The following is a 21,840-nucleotide window of genomic DNA, read 5'->3' as shown; positions in this document are numbered from 1 at the left end:
GGAGGTGCAGCTCAGGGAGGAGCAGCTGTAAATACAGATGAAGCTTTGCTTGCTTGCCCGCTGCTCACCTCCTGGTGTGCGGCCTGGTTCCTAACAGGCCACGGACTGGTTGGGGACCCGTTTTGGAAAGCTACCTCTCTCCTTCCATTAATCTTTGTGCCAGACTAGAGGGGTAAATCTGGCTATTATCCTACAGCCTTTTCTGGGGAGTTGAGAAGGTACACCAAGCATGAGTTTTCCTTAGTAATCTTTGACTTTAATATACCTAATGCATTCTAAAATACCCCAGAGTATTCTTTTCAAAGTATCCAAATCCTCTATTTGAAATCAAGCTATAGCCATAGTTTTATTTCACCAGTTTATTCTTCACAAATAAGATGTTCTTTAAAATAGTGAACATGAAAGTATTTCATTCAATAAATAAAGCAAATTACCTACCTATAATGCTGGTTCTGTAACAAATAAAAATCAGATAATCAGATAATCAATAACAGAGCTTAACCTCAGGGTAAACAATTCCTGACAACTGAGTCCCCAAGATCTGCTCCATGGGGTTTCTCAACACAGAAACAAACCCAAAAGTCCATGAAATAAGTCCTCATTGGATGAGGTAACCAAGTACAGTTCAAACTAGTAATTAAAAGATAGAAGTTTGATCCTATGTAGTAATTCATTATGTTACTTAAAATTAATAATCTAAAAATCTTAATTACGAGTTAGGAAATGGGGACTGTATAACGGTACCTATCCTGTCTACTTTCAAACTGTCATGATAGTCAAATGAGAAACTAATGAAACTGATTTGTAAATTATGAAGCACAATACAAATGTAATCTTATTCAGGGCAGGATGACTCCTCTAGTGATTTTTAAGCAAGATTCAGGAGTTTTTTCTGGTCCCTTGAAAGAAATTACTTTGACCAACAGTAAAAGTAGACTCTCAATAAGTAAATCTCCAAGAACTGATTAAGATTTTCTCTATGCAGCTTCCAAAATTGATGAAAATATCAAATGTTTGTTTAATCAACTATGAAATAAGCATGGTGCAATAGAAGGACATATTATAATTATTTACTATCATTAACATTTTCCAAAAACCAAGTTAAACACTACAATTCTTAGAAACTCTTTAATGTGGCTTGAAAATAATACATTCACCTGCAGAGTACCTGAGCAACACTCTTAGATGAGCGATAACTATCTTACAGGTCCATTATGTAGAAACTTAAGAACTGGTATAAATGTTAGCAATCTGTTATCAATAAGTTAATCTTTGTAAGATCTCAAGAATCTAGAATCCCTAAATTTGACTTTTCACCCCCTTATCTGTTCATGAAATGTTATAACACCAACAATCCTTAAATGAAGATACCCAAAGTCTTTCAAACAAATTTATTTAAGTAATGTTGCACAATCATAATTCAGAGGCAGTTGACCAAATCACATTCTCATTTAGAAGTTTATTTTCCAGTGATTACGTTTTGAATTGGAAGAAATGCTCTGAACATTAAAGCCTAAGATCTAAAATCTTCCACACTTGTGCTTCCTGGAGCCAGACCTTCAAAATTTAGAGATCTGTTTCAGTGCTCCTGTTTCAAAAATTAGCAAGAGGTCAATTCCCAAACAGAAAGGGCTATCACAGTTATGTAAACAATCTCATTCAGGGAGGCTATTTAAGCCCAAAAAGAAGTTATTAGGTACTGTATTATCTACCACTTTAACAGATTCTATCAACCCTGAAGATCAAAGAGCTTTCAAATAAAGAATATTTCTTTTGATTCTCCACCCCTAATCTTTCAGAAGTCATGTCTAATAAAATAATCCACAGATGGAATCTTGCCAGAGAAAAAGATACTCTCTGGTTCCTTTCTCACAGTGGGGTTCTCCATTTGGAAAAATAAATATATAAAAGAACACTGTGGATTTATGCGCTAGCGAAGAGGGATGGCATCTAGACAGGCATCAAGCTAGTACCCAGAACATCCACAGATTTGTTTCCCTGGTCTATTGCCTAACTTATCATAAATTACATCTAAGACTAGGACTCTACACAATACTTTTGCAAACATTTACAAGTGATCAGATGACCTTATATGGGATATCTTTGCACACAAGACAGATAAACTATAAGCTGAACACTAGGATAGAAGGCTGTTGATCACTGTTAGCTTGGAGGAAAAATTTCAACTAGAGTAACACAGAGTTATGTCCCCCTGGCTCTAGACAAACAACTATGCCATGCTCAGAATTTTCTGTTAACAACCTACTTTTAAAACTGGCTATCAGGAAGTATTCATTCCCTACTGGTAGAGATATTCATATTTAGGCTGGGCAACGCTCAACCTCGGTTTCAAAAAGCAATTACCTGGAGAACTTTTCTAGCATAGGGAGAATAAGGAAGAGAAGTAACATTTGACAAGGTATGTACACGTGTGTACAGGACAGTAATAAACCATCTCCTTCAAGTGCCTTTTTTTAAACCCAAGTGCTTTTTAACATCATTTTCAAACTGCCAGAAATTTACTTGAGACTTGAAAGCACTAGACAGATGTCATGCTATTTTTAGCAATGGCAACTTGGATTAAAAAGAGCCAACATTATATCCAACCATCTCTTGGCTCTAGACAAAAAGCATAGGAATGAAGGTATAGGGGAGGAAAAAGAGACTTTACTGAAAGAGATTAGATCTGACATGATCAAACACCCTCTCCCAATTTTCCTTAAATTAGCTCTGAGATGCTAATCATGATACTCCATCTCACTTCTGATTTGCTTCCTTTGAAAAAAACAAAAAAGATAAACTTTCAAAAGTGCTATCCTGGCACGATGATGCAGCGGCTCGTGCCTGTAATCCCAGCACTTTGGGAGTCCAAGGCGGGCAGATCACTTGAGTCCAGGAGTTCAAGATCAGCCTGGACAACATGGCAAACCTGTCTCAACTAAAATTACAAAAAATTAGACAGGTGTGATGGTGTGCACCTGTAAGCCCCAGCAACGTGGGAGGCTGAGGTGGAAGGACAATCTAAGCCTGGAAGGTCAAAGCTGTGGTGAGCCATGACTGTGCCACTGCACTCCAGCCCGGTTGATAAGAGTGAAACCCTGTCTCCAAAAAAAAAAAAGTGCTATCCTTCAAATGATCTGGAGCAAGGCAAAAAAGGAAGAATCAGTAATTTGTTTTCCCCAATGTCACCCAATGAAGCATTAATTTGAAAACACTGTCCTAACAAGGCAACTAGCATCCAAATTCCAAAGGACTCTCTATATCTTAAGGAACGCATGAAAAATAAACATATAAAAGCACACTATATTAAATGTATAAAAGCACCCATTAAGCTGTATTGTTCTCATCCTCAAAGGGTTATGAATGTGGAATATCAATGTTATGACTGTATCTTCAGTTAACTGTTTTATGTGAACATCATCCTTCAGAATTATCATCAGGCAATCTCTTACAAAAAGTAATACTGTAGTGAATTACTAGAAAAAAAATTTCCACAATCAATAACCAGTCAAGATTAAAACAATAAAAAGCAAAGAACAGAACATATATCATTTTATAAAAATTCACATTTCTTTAGTTTTTGGTATTTTCCTAAGACATATGCTCTCCTTCCCTGCACTGCAGATAAACAGGTCTACTTTTAAAAACTGATACTAGGCCAGGTGCAGTGGCTCATGCCTACACCCAATACTTTGGGAGGCTGAGGTGGGAGGATCAGTCGAGCCCAGGAGATTAAGACCTGCCTGGGCACCATGGCGAAACCCTGCCTCTACAAAATACAAAAAAATATTAGCCAGGCGTGGTGGCATGCGCCTGTAGTCCCAGCTACTTGGGAGGCTGAGAAGGGAGGATTGCTTGAGCCCAGGGAAGTCAAGGTTGCAGTGAACCATGATTGCACCTCTGTGCTCCAGCCTGGGCAATGGAGCGAGATGCTGCCTCAGAAAAAAAAAAAAAAAAAACTGTTAGTATATATGAACAGCAGAACAACTTATTTCTAATACAAAAAAAAAACTTCATTTATGAGTTGTTCTGCTATCTAAAATTAGACTTCAAATATTCCAAATACTCGAGACTCTAACATTTTCACAAAATTGTAAAATGCTCAGATGACATGAACTATCAAATACAATATTAAAATAGTATTTCAAAAGAGCAGAAGAAAACTTTTCAGAAGAGAGGCCTATGCTGAAAGATCACTGTATTACCATATACAAATCTAACCTATCTACAATGTATGGCAAATTAATAGTATGTCCCCACAACCAGGATTTGATACTTTGATTTGACACATACTAGGGTCTGGCAATTGTCACAACAAAACTATTAGAAATGTTCCTCAAATCAAATTATTTATGTACAGTCTATATAATCTGATTGTGGTATTAATTCAAAAGCCTACCCTGTAGGAGTAACAGCAATTAACTTATTACATAAGTCTGTCTTTTACCGTTCCCAATCACGATATTTAAAAGCATTGTGTGTTATAGTTTCTTTCAGGATTATCTAGACATAGTAAGCTCCAAATCTTCTGTGTTACGGCCCCGAATGTAGGAAATCTAAGCAAGTAATATTGTGAAAATTTTGGATACAGAATTCTTTATTTAAAACAGTGACTTAGCAAGGTTGAGAGCTGGTAATATTTTAAGATACAGTCTTCCTTTATATTTAGTATCAGGAAAAGCTATGTCAAATGTTTTATGTAAACTATCCAGTAGACTAACTCTTGCTAATATGTTAATTACAATATACTGCATAGTGTTAATGGTAATATCCACTTCTCTAAGTCACAAAAGTCAAAGATGATGCATAAAGCACATTTTTTAATAAAAAATTTTAATTGGGAATTAAATGTAAGTAAGATAAAAGTAGATATCAAGCCTGCCAAACTTCACATATCTGGATGATATCTAAGCACTCATTAATTGTTCTATGCTACCTAGAATTATAAATCAAAGCACACTGTGGTAACTCGATGTGTTTCCATTTTATAAATTAACTAAAAATGGTATGAAACATATTAAAACAACAAAAACGCTACCAACCATGTCTTTTCTAATTGAGACAAGAAATATCAGAACTGGAAAGACCATGCTGTCATAGAACACATGTGTAAAGTTGAGTTTAAAAGTCTTTTTTTTTTGGAGTTTTTCTAAGAGTTGAGAAAATCATGTTAAACCTAAAATTTTAGTGAAAACATTAATTTTAGCTGTAATAAAAACACCATGAATAGACATTTATGAATAGATACCGAAAAACTTGGGGAATAATAAACAAAGCAGAATTCATGGTTACCATATTTACACATACTCTTTGTTGTGTTTCAGTGCCACATGATCTGATTCAAAGTAATAAACATCAGGATCATCATCTTCCTCTTCTGTAATGTGCTGACTGGCACTCTCTTTGGCAGATGGCAAATGTCCAATATTGAGTCTTGCCTCTGAGGGCAGTTTACTTAGTCCTTCACTTCCACAATTTTGAGAGTCAGAACATATCCCTTTTTCATTTTGAGAAATTTCACCAGGATTTGTGGGAGACTGACTTACATTATCACTAACAGTTGCATTTGTTTCATTAGGACTAAGATTATTCTCCTCAAATTGTCCATTTTCTCTGTAAGGAGAACTGTTTTTAGTAGGACTACCTCTGGTAGAGACTGCCCTTCGTGGTGAGGTTCTCAGAGTATAACGATGTTCTTGAGGTTCTGATAAAGACATCATTTGAGTTGAAACACAGTCTAGAACAGAAGATGGTTCAGGTTCTCCGGAGGCTGGCATACTCTCAAGACTTGTGTCCAGGTTGTTACTGGTGTTTTCTTTACACTGCTCTTTTGAGGCACTGCTATCTCCCACCACATCTACTTCCTCCTCAGAATCCCTTAAAGATGACTGAGTTTCAGAAAAGGGCCCTGCAGCTGGCTCAGTAGTCAGCTGATTAACATGTTCCACAGGCAGGCAGGCAGTTACTATTTTGTGATCCTCCAACTTGACCTGCACTTGTGAATTTGTGCAAGGCACGTTATGGTCTATATAACTGTCTTCCTTCCTGCTATCAAGGAACATTGAAGTTTGGGTATCCGAATCCCCATTTTCAGCTACTGATTTTTCCTGTAACACATAGGAACCAATGCTATTTTGTTTAGTGTTCCCATCAGGCTGACAGTCATCACAGTTTATAACAGCTGAATCACTGTCATCGACACCATTGACAGCCAAATAGCCTGTGATTTCTTCAACTACTGCAGAATTAAGTGGCCCTTCCTCACTGACATTCACCTTTTTAATTTCCCTTTTCTCACAATCATCCAGTATAAGACATCGACAAGCTCGTTTAGTCCCTTGAAAATCTGCATCATTGTCCACTACTGTACTCCTCTGTTCTACTGACTCCTTGTCTGATTTTATAGGTGAATCTTCTTCTGAACTGTTTGGTGCTTCAGATCTAAGACAACGCTTAATTCTTTTTAAAACTGGTGAAACAGGTTCTGTTTGCCTTCTCTCACAATTTTCTATAGCCTGCCTTTCTATGTTATCCTTTTCTGAAGAAGAAAGTCCTCTTTTCCTAGGGCTTACCCATGATTCTCGGGTACTCTGCTGTTTTAAATCAGTGGTTCTCCCATTATTATTTCCTTTCTGAATTGGCACAGGCTCTGGTCTCTTCTTTGGCGATCTTGATCGTACTTGAGAGTTAGAAGAGATTTCTTCAGGATGTGCAATGCTACGATTCCTTAAAGTTCTACCACAAAAAGATTCATCCAAGCCGTTTAACCCCACTGTTGATCTTGTAACACGAGTAGATCGGGAAGCAGCCATACTATGGCAAGTCCCTACAATACGGTCATCATGATCCACTCATTGGGAAACCTTCAAAAATGTAAACAAAATAATGAGAAAAAGGTAACAGTTAATATACCTAGAACGAAAGTATAAAGCTATAACTTTTTTAATCCAAGTATACTCGGACGTTATGGTCTATATAACTGTCTATATAACTGCCAATATTAAATTATGTGACAAAAATTCTTTAACATTTCCAATAATGATACAAATTATAGCTAACAAGTATACACACTTAATATGTTCCATGAGTCTTTCTATATGACTTACATACATCAACTCACTTAAGTCTCATAACAACTCAGATAGGTACTACTATCATCCCTACTTCACGAATAAGATTAAGGCACACTCTGAGTAATCTATCCAAGGTCACAATTCTAGTAAGTGGCAGGGCAGGACTCTAGAGACCATACCTGCCTCACTGTGTATTTGCCTCTCAGATAGGCATAAAATACCCAAAAAATATCTATCCTAAAGATGTGATTTCATTTTGGTCATTAAAATAATAATCTTTGGCTGGGCACAGTGGCTCACGCCTGTAATCCCAGAAGTTTGAGTGGCTGAGGCAGGAGGATCACGAGGTCAGGAGTTCAAGACCAGCCTGACCAACATGGTAAAACCCTGTGTCTACTAAAAATACAAAAATTAGCCAGGTGTGGTGGCACACACCTGTAATCCCAGCTACTGAGGAGGCTTAGGCAGGAAAATTACTTGAATCCAGGAGGCAGAGGTTGCAGTGAGCTGAGATCATGCCACTGCACTCCAGCCTTGGCGACAGAGCGAGACTTCGTCTCAAAAACAAATAAATAAAAATAAATAAATAAATAAATAAAATAATAATCTTGAACTTATATAGCAGCTATCTTTCAAAAACTATTCCAATCATTTCTCGTGTTCTTTCAAAATGTCCCTAGTATATAGGAAGGCAGGCTCTCCTCTTTTTAATTTACTTTTGCCAAAATGAGTTTCAGATCAAATCCCTTAATAACTAATAACCTGATATCCAAAAAATTTTGCTTGCAGTATTTTTCATAACTAAATATATAAAAAATCACAATGCTAGCTTGCATTGGCTAAGAACAAAACAAAGCAAACCCAAGCCTTCCTAGTCTCTAGATAAAAAGCCATAAATTAGTAGGTGAAAGGTAGTGTTCCAAAGACCAGAAAAATGGCAAAGAAGCCTCTGAAGCAAATACTCATATTTAAGAAATTAAGACTACTCATATAATCCCACCCTTTCCTTCTTTGAACTCCTGTGTATAGCATATGCCAGTGCCAGTTTTAATGTGTGGTTTGGGAGATGAAAAGGTATTCTGGTGTGGATGCTTGAGGTTTATATGACAGAAATATAAGGGATATAGAAAAATGCCTGGATTGATCCATTTGGGTAAACTAGTGAGTTGGTGATATTTTCCAGAGGCTCTCCCATCAAGCAAAATAAAGGAGCTGTTACCATTTGAAGTCTCTATTCCCCTGCTCCTCTTCTGTTTAGTTTTCACAAAGTACCTTGTCATTTTACTGCCTAACTTTGAGTGAGATGCAGGACGATTAGTTAGAGAAAGAGGCCAGTGGTGGCAATAGTGCAAAGTTTCACAGTCCCTTCCTCCTGCCTTTGGTCATCAACAGTCTCCCTTCTTATGTAAACCTCAAAATGCCATTCTGACTCCTCTCCCTAAAAATCAAACACAATCTCTCCTTTGCTTCAACAAGAAGTATCTAATAGTGGAAAGGCTGGAAGAATTACAGAAGACACAGCAACATGCTACCACATATAAAAAAGAAACACTAAAGGAAATAATCTCCCTGTTCCTGCCTGCTGACAAGTGAGAAAGTACCCTGTAAATATTTAAGTTGGCTGAATTTAGTGTTGTCTCAGAGTATGGCATGCTTTTAAATTTTTAATTAACAATTTGTTTAAATCCTGTAAGAATCACAAAACCAGCCCTGGAATTAAAGCATGGTTATTTGTTCTAGAGAATTTCATAGCAATCAAGTGAACAATAAGTACGAGACACCAATCAGAACTTAGAAACACATTTCTTACAGTAGTAAACTTTTACTGTTTGGGGGATTCCTTAAAAGAACTGCTGACATTTAATTCTCATTTGCTAATAAATTATCATTAAGATTACAATCTTTCTGTTTTTTTTCATGGGTAACAAACACTGAGTGTCCCATAAGTTTCCACTTTTAGTTATAAAACATTTAAGTTAAACTTCAAATGATGTTTTAGAAGAACACAAACTGGCCAGGGACAGTGACTCATGCCTGTAATCCCAGCACTTTGGGAGGTTGAGGCAGATGGATCACTTGAGGTCAGGAGTTTGTGACCAGCCTGGCCAACATGGTGAAACCCCGTCTCTACTAAAAATACAAAAACTAGCAGGGCATGGTGGCACATGCCTGTAATCCCAGCTACTCGGGAGGCTGAGGCAGGAGAATCACTTGAACCCAGGAGGCAAAGGTTGCAGTGAGCCAAGATCACGCCACTGCACTCCAGGCTGGGCAACAGAGCGAGACTCTGTCTCAAAAAAAATAAAAAGAACATAAATTGAAATATATGAAAAGCAACTTGTTTCATGTATCCAAATCTGGCACTCTAAAATGTTAAGATTACTTATTTTTAAATATTAAATATGTAAACACACAAAAAAGCATAAGACTAAGTTAATTTAATAAATAAAATGCCTACGAAATCTAATCCATATTATCTTTAATGCAAATTTAATTATACTCATAATTTATGGTTCAAAAATAATACTGGCAATAGAAATACTTTATAAACACAAAAAAGAATTTGTTAATCTTTACTTTTCAAAATGCAATCCCAATTAAGGGCCTATAAACCTCTTCAACTATTCCAATAATCAGTAATAAGACTTCCTTAACCTTTTCTTTCCACACCAATCCGAATGGGAGCAAAATCTGCCTTGCAGTACAAACTTCTCAAAGAGAGACTATTTTGGATGAAATGAACCTATTATTAGTAGTACTAAGAACCTGTTTTTTATACATATAATTTTTGCTAAAAAATATCACCTATAAGCTGGCCATGGTGGCTCAAGCCTGTAATCCCAGCACTTTGGGAAACCAAGGTAAGTGGATCACTTGAGCCCAGGAATTCGAGACCAAACTGGGCAACATGGTGAAACCCTGTCTCTACTAAAAATACAAAAAATTTATCCAGGTGTAATGGCACATGCCTGTAGTCCCAGGTACTAGGGAGGCTGAGTGGGAGGATCACCTGAGCCTGGGAAGTCAAGGGTGCAGTGATGTGACTGCCCTTCAGCCTGGGTGACGGGAGCAAGGCCCTGTCTTGAATGAAAAAAAAAAAAAAATCACATATAGTGAGGCCTATCTTACTTCTTCACCATTCCACTGATTAAAATATGAAAACACTGATTAATATGAAAGTTAAATAAAATATGAAAACACTGATTAATATAAAAGATTGTCTCTTTTCATTTCTTCTACACCCTAAAAATACTTTCATTTCACTCAATAACTAGAACAAAGCACTAGTTTTAAGATTCTCAAATTCTGTGCTATTGGGACTTGTTCTATAACAAGGATCTTTGTGGTACCTCAGACTCTTGCAACTCAATCATGGGCATCTCCTGGAAGCTTGTTAGAAATGCAGAATATGAGGCCCTGCCCCAGACCTACCAGTGAATTAGGCTCCTAGGTGATTCATGTATGTATTAGGGTTTGAGAAACACTGCCTTAGGCTACTGAAGTCAGACAGAATTCTACTAAGAGTCATCAAGTTTCAAACTAAATTAGACCTATTTATAATATATCCTTTAATTTCTTACTGGATCCTAATAATAAAAAAAAAAAAACACATAAGGCCAAGGAAGCACCAAATGGAAGACTATAAAAATATCTTGCCTGAAATTAACATGTGATGTGCACTTGAGGTAATAAACTGGTTAAAATTATTAAGATGAGAGTTAAACAAAATTTTGCTAATCTTCCCTCTGATGAATTTTTTCTGTTCTAATCTTTTTCTTCATATCTTTTCTATTTTGGATAGGCATATATAAAAGGCACATACTTTCTATAATCATCTAATAAACTGAATGCAAAATTCAGTTAATAAAAAGGGACCAAAAATGTCTAGATTAGCCAGGCGCGGGGGCAGGGAAGTGGGGGCACCTACAGTCACAGATACTCAGGAGGCTGAGTCAAGAGGATCACCTGAGCCCAGGAGTTTGAGAACTGCCTAGACAATGGTGAGAGCCTATCTCTTAGAAAATAAAAAATAAAAAGTCTGTATTATCTCAACCAAGTCTCAACATTGTTTTGTCATGCTTAGCAAAATATTATAGACTAAAGCAGTTGTTTTCCTCACTTTAGCTGCATCACAAAAAGTTTCTTAAGAATACAGTGAAGCTTAGAGTACAAAATTATATTTCTGCCAAATATTAAGGAATAAAAATGAACTTATTTACAAATTATCTCAGGAAATACCCCTGCTGGCTAACAAAATAAGAGGTATATGGTGAAAACCTTAGACAGCATCCATCTGAAATTAGAAACACAATCACTCTAGTTTTAGAAATAAGGGAAGCCATTAATTAACATATTCATATGGGCAAAACCCAATCTAACAACTACACTGGAGTTTTTCCTATACATTATCTACCAAATCATGAATAGTGGCACTTTCTAGAATACAGAGGAAAGAGAGTGTGGTCAGTAACTAGAATTAACCAGACTCCCTTCCTCTCTTCCCCACCTTCATGAATTATCATCCTATTGGAGGCCATATCTTAGAAGGACCAGTCAACCAAATCTCAACTTGTCCACTCGTATTAAGCCCCAAATCCTACCTATGATTTCACATATCCTACCCACATATTTGCTGCTGAATTGCCCTCCCATAAATTTGAATCTACTATTACCCAAATATAACTATAGGACTCTGAAAAACACTCTTTGAAGCATTATCAGTTACGTTTCAGGTCATAAATTTCCAGCTCCTGTGATCGTACCTGTAGAACTGTATCAATAAGAACTAAAAGGAATAATAATTATTAAACAAAAAAGGCGGCCGGGCGCGGTGGCTCAAGCCTGTAATCCCAGCACTTTGGGAGGCCGAGACAGGCGGATCACGAGGTCAGGAGATCGAGACCATCCTGGCTAACACTGTGAAACCCCATCTCTACTAAAAAAATACAAAAACTAGCCGGGCGAGGTGGCGGGCACCTGTAGTCCCAGCTACTCGGGAGGCTGAGGCAGGAGAATGGCGTGAACCCGGGAGGCGGAGTTTGCAGTGAGCTGAGATCAGGCCACTGCACTCCACCCTGGGCGACAGAGCGAGACTCTGTCTCAAAAAAAAAAAAAACAAAAAAAAAACAAAAAAGGCCCACCTAATGACATACTTCTCTAGCTATTTACTTAAGAGAAAGAAATTTCAAAAAGATATTTCAAAGACTTTGCCTATAAGTGTTTTTTCCCTACTATAATCACCAAAATGGTAAAGCTTATTTTGGGAATTGAGGAGCTGGCAATCTTCCATCACACCAATGTTCTAGCTAATATTTATTATCATAATATTTAGTTTTATTAAGTGAACAATTTTTAGTAAACTGGTCATGATACCAGTATATATTCATGTAGACAAACCAAAGTAAAAGGAAAAAAGAGCAAATGCAACTGGCAAGTGTTACCAATATGATTCTTTCTCTAGTTGTCTAGAATATAAACAAACTATTTAATAATGTTGAGGCCATGTTTGTCATGTAATTATTTTAAGACAATACCTCAGCAGTGCAATTACCACCATATCTATAATGTTAAAAGTAGAAGCATAACTGGTAACCCACCCATGCAATTCAACTTAAGGTTCTTAAATAGTCACCTCTTTGAAGTCTGGGAACTCTATTATGTACTGTCTTATATAAGAAGACTTCTTAATTCTTTCTCATTAAGAGAAACTGATATATGACAGATGGTCGGTAGATTGGTAGGTAGGTAGGTAGGTAAGCAGGCAGACAAGCAGTCAGACAGACAAAAGTAAATGAAGACACACTTCAAAAGACAATCAGGAAAAGGAAGTCAAGGAATTTCATAATGCCTCCTGAGTCAAAAATTCCAACATAATCAGTTACTTCATTTATACCCCTGTTGAAAAAAAAAGGCGGGGAGGAATATTTCATTCCTAACCCATGCCCTGTAGCTCCACACTCCTATAAACAGCCAGCCAAACTACAATTTGCCACACAGAGGATGTATGGAAAAATAACAAATCTCCCCATCTCAACAAAAAAAAAAAAGAAGTCAAACTACAGTTGTCTTCACTACTGCAAAACTAAATAACTTACCTGTACAACCAAAGATCTATCATTGTGGAAATATAATCTCTTTTCCTTATATCCTGAAGGAGTTGGAGCTATGATCTAGAATGGAGCTTAAGCATCAGGGTTTCAGACTCTTTCAGCTTCAGCCATGGAGAATACTAGAACTTCCTAAATTTCGTTCTTTAAAATAAAATAATGAAAAAAAGGATTAAAGAAGATGATGAACGTATGCTAATAGATTTACTCCTTCTATAATAAGAAGAAATAAAGGTACAGAATCTGTTCACAGTGACATCTTTCATGCTTCTTGGTAACTCCGTAGCCTCAAGGATACTAAGAAACTGAAACGGGATTTTTAGAAATCATCAAAAGCAAATCAAAAAGATCCTGTAATATACCAAATCCTTACAACTCAATATTAGTTTGAACTGAGTCAAAATGTGACTTGCTCTTTTCTAGACACTGCTGTAAGGCAGTATTTTTTGGCAGTGATCTAAAGATTGCCCTTGAAAACACTTCTCATAACAGAATTTATAATATCATCTCTTACTCTGGTCCTAGAGGACTTTCTAAATTCTCGACATCAAGTATACATAACCATTTAGGTTATGCATAAAAGAATCACATAAATAACCAAATCTTCTATACCCATAGGATAACCTGGATGCTTATTAAAGTGCTACAAAATTCAATTACAAAAGGACATTTTTACTATTTTTGGCACATGTATTTTTTACAAGAACAAGAACAACAAGGATTTTCTGGTTTTAGTACCCAATTCGCCAGATAATTTAATTAATCTAATCACATTTCATTTCTTAGAACGGTCTGGTTAATTTTTACTTTATAATAATTTATTATGATATCCTTTTCAAAGAATGTACAGGCCAGGCGCAGTGGCTCACACCTGTAATCCCTGCACTTTGGGAGGTCGAGGCAGGTGGATCACAAGGTCAGGAGTTCGAGGCCAGCCTGGCCAACATGGTGAAACCCCATCTCTACTAAAAATACAAAAACTTTAGCCAGGCACGGTGGCATACACCTGTAATCCTAGCTACTCAGGAGGCCGGGGCAGGAGAATCGCTTAAACCTGGGAGGCAGAGGTTGCAGTGAGCCAAGACCGCCCCATTGTACTCCAGCCTGGGCAACAAAAGCGAAACTCAGTCTCAAAAAAAAAAAAGTACAATCTGGCTAAATGGGTTACTATAAGTGCCCATCCGAAAACAAGGAAGACGACTAAAAAAAGACCAGTAGATGTTTATGATAGAAACTGTCACTTTATTATAAGCATAAAACTAGATATTATAATAACGATACATTTTGGGGGAAGTATTACAACTTAAAGACTGACATAATTACAAAATCTTGTAATGACTAGGCAGACTTACTGCCTAGTAAAAGTAGGTTACTGCTCTATTCAGCTAGAAAGGGAATAGGGCTAACAATATCTAATATCTATAGACGCCATCTCTCCCAAACATGCCCTGGAAATGCTTTAAAAACCACTAGGTAGGAAAATTGTCTAATAACCATTTAATACTACAGTACACTAAGAAATGTTCTAAGTTAACATGGGGAGAAGCTCAGTGAAAACACGATCCTACAAAAAGTAACCCTTGACTTGAAAATCTACTCTTCTTATAACAGACTCCAAGTGCCAACTCCTTTGTACCAAACACTGAAGCCTTTCACAAACATGGCAAAACATTATATTCTACAGTGTGTGATGGTAGTAGCAATCATCAAAAGCAAAGAGCATCTACAACTTAAAGTATATCTCTGAGCATACTGGAATGTGCCCTAGTAGCAGTCAATCAAGTTCTAATCAACCACATAACTACTCTATTTGAATAGAGTTCACTATAGGAACATTATCCACTATGATATTTAGCAGACAAGAACATCTGCAACTGTTATTTTCACAGAGCTGATACTTACAGCTGAGCTCTATTGGCATTAAGGTAGACAGGATCCTGCAGTGTTTTGTAAAAACCTGATACACTGAAAAAGAAACTTCAATCAATTACTTCTAACTAAACCCCACTTGGCCTTAATTAAGATTACATTATTTTCTTACCTTTTAAAAAGCGTTTCGCCTAGTATTTGATCCCCACGCGTCTGTATTTATCTGTCATCACTGTTAATTGTCCATGTTACACTGAGACTTCAGGTATTATTTATTTATATGGTCGTACTAGAACAACTTGATATCTGTGAAGGGAAACCATAATATAATCACTATAGATGTGTTACGGTTTACAAACTTGTGAATAAAAGTGGTAATATTTCCAAACACTTATATAGCACACTTCATTTTCTACTAAACTTCACAAATAATTCCTTACATTTAGCTGTGAAATATGTGTCTTCAACAAACCAAGATGATTGGCTAACACTTTCAAGTTCTTCTCAGAGAGCACCCACATACAAGTTTTCTAAATTTAATTCTAAACTTAAATCCTTACAAATTGAAGAGCTCCTCAGGTACCTTTTCTTACTACCAAGACAGACATATGTCATTTTCCTTAAGTCTACAATTGCTCTCCATTAATACAAAAGTACTTTTTTGTGTATTTTATATTTTACAGAATAAATCTATAATGCTTAAAAACAAAGTAAAAAAAGATAATGACTGTCCTTTAAATGTCACTTTAAACATCTGATACCTTTCTCAAGTAATTTTGGAAGTAAACAGAAAATAAATGTTATTTAAAATAAACTGAGATATAGCTGCACAAATATTCCTTAAAGGTAAGCTTCTTAAAACAGACTTGGTGATGATTACAAGTCTGAGAAATAGATACACACACTTATAATGATGACCAAAAGCACTGTACAGAAATTTAAATAATTTTAACCAGTTTATCGGTGAAAAAAATGAGCTACAAAAGAACGTTCATTCATACATATCAAAGAAAGCAGCGTATGAATGGCATTCTAAAACGTTTCATCATGCTGTACCACTCCACTACACAGTAAAAAGTACAAATCTACATGGAAAATAGAGATAACCTGGCGAGGCATGGTGGCTCATGCCTGTAATCCCAGCACTTTGGGAGGCCAAGGCAGGAGGATCCCTTGAGCTCAGGCATTCGAGACCAGCATGGGCAACATAGTGAGCCCTCTTCTCTACAAAAAAAAATGAACAAAATTAGCCAGGCGTGGTTGTGTGTGTCTGTAGTCCCAACTACTTGGGAGGCTGAGGTGGGAGGATCATCTGAGCCCAGGAAATTGAGGCTGCAGTGAGCCGTGATCGTGCCACCGCACTATAGCCTAGGCAACAGAGTAAACCCTATCTCGGAAAAAAAAAATTTTTTTGTAATGCAAATGCAGATAACCTTACACATACTTTCTGGATAAAGTTATTAGGATTGTCAACCATTCAGATATTCTCAGTGAGAAGTTTCATTAACAATAGAGCGATTAAAAAACTATTATCTATCCTCAAACACAATTCCTTATTCGTTTTCAAACATTAAAAATATGTAAGTAAAACCACAAAAATATTAACACTTTGGGATGACAAGGGAGAAGGATCACTTGAGCCTGGGAGTTTGAAACCATCCTGGGCAACAAAGTGAGGTCTCATCTATACAAAAAATAGAAAAAGGTAGCCACGGAGGGCGGAGCAAGATGGCCGAATAGGAACAGCTCCAGTCTCCAACTCCCAGCACGAGCGACACAGAAGACCGGTGATTTCTGCATTTTCAACGGAGGTACTGGGGTCATCTCACTGGGGAGTGCCGGACAATCGGTGCTGGTCAGCTGCTGCAGCCCAACCAGGCAGAGCTGAAGCAGGGCGAGGTATCGCCTCACCTGGGAAGCACAAGGGGGAAGGGAGTCCCTTTTCCTAGCCAGGCGAACTGAGACACACAACACCTGGAAAATCGGGTAATTCCGACCCCAATACTGTGCTTTAAGGAAACGGGGAGGGTCCCACGGCCACGGGGCCTCCCTCATTGCTAGCACAGCAGTCTGCGATCTAACCACAAGGCAGCAGCAAGGCTGGGGGAGGGGCGCCCGCCATTGCTGAGGCTTAAGTAGGTAGGAAGCTCGAACTGGGTGGAGCTCACAGCAGCTCAAGGAAACCTGCCTGTCTCTGTAGACTCCACCTCTGGGGACAGGGCACAGCTAAAAAAACAATAGGGGAAGCAGCAAAGGCCTGTGCAGACCCAAACGACTCTGTCTGACAGCTTTGGAGAGAGCAGTGGATCTCCCAACACGGAGGTTGAGATCTGAGAACGGACAGACTGCCTGCTCAAGTGGGTCCCTGACCCCTGAGTAGCCTAACTGGGAGACATCCCCCACTAGGGGCAGTCTGACACCCCACACCTCGCAGGGTGGAGTACACCCCTGAGAGGAAGCTTCCAAAGTAAGAATCAGACAACTACACTCGCTGTTCAGCAATATTCTATCTTCTGCAACCTCTGCTGCTGATACCCAGGCAAACAGGGTCTGGAGTGAACCTCAAGCAATCTCCAACAGACCTACAGCTGAGGGTCCTGACTATTAGAAGGAAAACTATCAAACAGGAAAAACACCTATACCAAAACCCCATCAATACGTCACCATCATCAAAGACCAGAAGCAGATAAAACCACAAAGATGGGGAAGAAGCAGGGCAGAAAAGCTGGAAATTCAAAAAATAAGAGGGCATCTCCCCCTGCAACACATAACAATATTAACCTTAAATGTTAATGGACTAAATGCTCCAATTAAAAGACACAGACTGGCAAACTGGATACAGAGTCAAGACCCATCAGTCTGCTGTATTCAGGAGACCCATCTCACATGCAGAGACATACATAGGCTCAAAATATAGGGATGGAGGAAGATCTACCAAGCAAATGGAGAACAAAAAAAAAGCAGGGGTTGCAATCCTAGTCTCTGATAAAACAGACTTTAAACCATCAAAGATCAAAAGAGACAAAGAAGGTCATTACATAATGGTAAAGGGATCAATTCAACAGGAAGAGCTAACTATCCTAAATATATATGCACCCAATACAGGAGCACCCAAATTCATAAAGCAAGTCCTTAGAGACTTACAAAGAGACTTAGACTCCCATACAATAATAATGGGAGACTTCAACACTCCACTGTCAACATTAGACAGATCAACGAGACAGAAAGTTAACAAGGATATCCAGGAATTGAACTCATCTCTGCACCAAGCGGACCTAATAGTCATCTATAGAACTCTCCACCCCAAATCAACAGAATATACATTCTTCTCAGCACCACATCGCACTTATTCCAAAATTGACCACATAATTGGAAGTAAAGCACTCCTCAGCAAATGTAAAAGAACAGAAATTATAACAAACTGTCTCTCAGACCACACTGCAATCAAACTAGAACTCAGGACTAAGAAACTCAATCAAAATCGCTCAACTACATGGAAACTGAACAACCTGCTCCTGAATGACTACTGGGTACATAACGAAATGAAGGCAGAAATAAAGATGTTCTTTGAAACCAATGAGAACAAAGATACAACATACCAGAATCTCTGGGACACATTTAAAGCAGAGTGTAGAGGGAAATTTATAGCACTAAATGCCCACAAGAGAAAGCAGGAAAGATCTAAAATTGACACTCTAACATCACAATTAAAAGAACTGGAGAAGCAAGAGCAAACACATTCAAAAGCTAGCAGAAGGCAAGAAATAACTAAGATCAGAGCAGAACTGAAGGAGACAGAGACACCAAAAACCCTCCAAAAAAATCAATGAATCCAGGAGTTGGTTTTTTGAAAAGATCAACAAAATTGACAGACTGCTAGCGAGACTAATAAAGAAGAAAAGAGAGAAGAAGCAAATAGATGCAATAAAAAATGATAAAGGGGATATCACCACTGACCCCACAGAAATACAAACTACCATCAGAGAATACTATAAACGCCTCTACGCAAATCAACTAGAAAATCTAGAAGAAATGGATAATTTCCTGGACACTTACACTCTTCCAAGACTAAACCAGGAAGAAGTTGAATTCCTGAATAGACCAATAGCAGGCTCTGAAATTGAGGCAATAATTAATAGCCTACCAACCAAAAAAAGTCCAGGACCAGATGGATTCACAGCTGAATTCTACCAGAGGTACAAAGAGGAGCTGGTACGTACCATTCCTTCTGAAACTATTCCAATCAATTGAAAAAGACGGAATCCTCCCTAACTCATTTTATGAGGCCAACATCATCCTGATACGATAGCCTGGCAGACACACAACAAAAAAAGAAAATCTTAGACCAATATCCCTGATGAACATCGATGCAAAAATCCTCAATAAAATACTGGCAAAACGGATGCAGCAGCACATCAAAAAGCTTATCCACCATAATCAAGTGGGCTGCATCCCTGGGATGCAAGGCTGGTTCAACATTCACAAATCAATAAACATAATCCAGCATATAAACAGAACCAAAGACAAGAACCACATGATTATCTCAATAGATGCAGAAAAGGCTTTTGACAAAAATCAACAGCCCTCCATGCTAAAAACGCTCAATAAATTCAGTATTGATGGAACGTACCTCAAAATAATAAGAGCTATTTATGACAAACCCACAGCCAGTATCATACTGAATAGGCAAAAACTGGAAAAATTCTCTTTGAAAACTGGCACAAGACAGGGATGCCCTCTCTCACCACTCCTATTCAACATAGTGTTGGAAGTTCTGGCTAGGGCAATCAGGCAAGAGAAAGAAATCAAGGGTATCCAGTTAGGAAAAGAAGAAGTCAAATTGTCCCTGTTTGCAGATGACATGATTGTGTATTTAGAAAACCCCATTGTCTCAGCCCAAAATCTCCTTAAGCTGATAAGCAACTTCAGCAAAGTCTCAGGATACAAAATTAATGTGCAAAAATCACAAGCATTCTTATACACCAGTAACAGACAAACAGAGAGCCAAATCATGAATGAACTTCCATTCACAATTGCTTCAGAGAGAATAAGATTCCTAGGAATCCAACTTACAAGGGATGTAAGGGACCTCTTCAAGGAGAACTACAAACCACTGCTCAGTGAAATAAAAGAGGACACTAACAAATGGAAGAACATACCATGCTCATGGATAGGAAGAATCAATATCGTGAAAATGGCCATACTGCCCAAAGTTATTTATAGATTCAATGCCATCCCCATCAAGCTACCAATGAGTTTCTTCACAGAATTGGACTGCTTTAAAGTTCATATGGAACCAAAAAAGAGCCCACATTGCCAAGACAATCCTAAGTCAAAAGAACAAAGCTGGAGGCATCACGCTACCTGACTTCAAACTATACTACAAGGCTACAGTGACCAAAACAGCATGGTACTGGTACCAAAACAGAGATATAGACCAATGGAACAGGACAGAGTCCTCAGAAATAATACCACACATCTACAGCCATCTGATCTTTGACAAACCTGAGAGAAACAAGAAATGGGGAAAGGACTCCCTATTTAATAAATGGTGCTGGGAAAATTGGCTAGCCATAAGTAAAAAGCTGAGACTGGATCCTTTCCTTACTCCTTATACGAAAATTAATTCAAGATGGATTAGAGACTTAAATGTTAGACCTAATACCATAAAAACCCTAGAAGAAAACCTAGGTAGTACCATTCAGGACATAGGCATGGGCAAGGACTTCATGTCTAAAACACCAAAAGCAACGGCAGCAAAAGCCAAAATTGACAAATGGGATATGATTAAACTAAAGAGTTTCTGCACAGCAAAAGAAACTACCATCAGAGTGAACAGGCAACCTACAGAATGGGAGAAAATTTTTGCAATCTACTCATCTGACAAAGGGCTAATATCCAGAACCTACAAAGAACTCAAACAAATTTACAAGAAAAAAACAAACAACCCCATCAAAAAGTGGGCAAAGGATATGAACAGACATTTCTCAAAAGAAGACATTCATACAGCCAATAGACACATGAAAAAATGCTCATCATCACTGGCCATCAGAGAAATGCAAATCAAAACCACAATGAGATACCTCTCACACCAGTTAGAATGGCAATCATTAAAAAGTCAGGAAACAACAGGTGCTGGAGAGGATGTGGAGAAATAGGAACACTTTTACACTGTTGGTGGGATTGTAAACTAGTTCAACCATTATGGAAAACAGTATGGCGATTCCTCAAGGATCTAGATCTAGATGTACCATATGACCCAGCCATCCCACTACTGGGTATATACCCAAAGGATTATAAATCATGCTGCTATAAAGACACATGCACACGTATGTTTATTGTGGCACTATTCACAATAGCAAAGACTTGGAATCAACCCAAATGTCCATCTGTGACAGACTGGATTAAGAAAATGTGGCACATATACACCATGGAATATTATGCAGCCATAAAAAAGGATGAGTTTGCGTCCTTTGTAGGGACATGGATGCAGCTGGAAACCATCATTCTTAGCAAACTATCACAAGAACAGAAACACCACATGTTCTCACTCATAGGTGGGAACTGAACAATGACATCACTTGGACTCGGGAAGGGGAACATCACACATCGGGGCCTATCATGGGGGGGGGCGGGGGAGGGATTGCATTGGGAGTTATACCTGATATAAATGACGAATTGATGGGTGCTGACGAATTGATGGGTGCAGCACACCAACATGGCACAAGTATACATATGTAACAAACCTGCACATTATGCACATGTACCCTAGAACTTAAAGTATAATAAAA

At 38.0% G+C, this 21,840-nt stretch overlaps 1 protein-coding gene across 9 annotated transcripts in view; it reads right to left on the bottom strand.

Annotated features, from left to right (window-relative positions):
- The window catches only part of ZZZ3 (zinc finger ZZ-type containing 3), a 137,816-nt gene that overhangs the window by 72,608 nt on the left and 43,368 nt on the right, over positions 1–21,840 (bottom strand). For 4 of the 9 annotated variants that reach the window (XM_023209110.1, XM_023209138.1, XM_023209120.2 and 1 more), the window contains exons 2-5: positions 15,222–15,355; positions 15,083–15,145; positions 13,169–13,324; positions 5,308–6,863 (exon numbers count right to left, since the gene is read on the bottom strand). In XM_023209110.1, the coding sequence (XP_023064878.1) occupies positions 5,308–6,812 (1,505 nt within the window). In that variant the 5' untranslated portion in view covers positions 6,813–6,863; positions 13,169–13,324; positions 15,083–15,145; positions 15,222–15,355. Of the gene's footprint in view, positions 1–5,307; positions 6,864–13,168; positions 13,325–15,082; positions 15,146–15,221; positions 15,356–16,156; positions 16,217–21,840 lie in introns of those variants that run through there. The other 5 variants (XM_031933818.1, XM_023209115.2, XM_031933820.1 and 2 more) reach the window with 2 other exon arrangements.

Source organism: Piliocolobus tephrosceles, chromosome 1 (assembly GCF_002776525.5).
Source record: "Piliocolobus tephrosceles isolate RC106 chromosome 1, ASM277652v3, whole genome shotgun sequence".
Lineage (NCBI taxonomy): Eukaryota > Metazoa > Chordata > Mammalia > Primates > Cercopithecidae > Piliocolobus > Piliocolobus tephrosceles.
The sequence above is the reverse complement of the archived record's forward strand: the minus strand, read 5'-3'. Positions and strand labels throughout refer to the sequence as shown.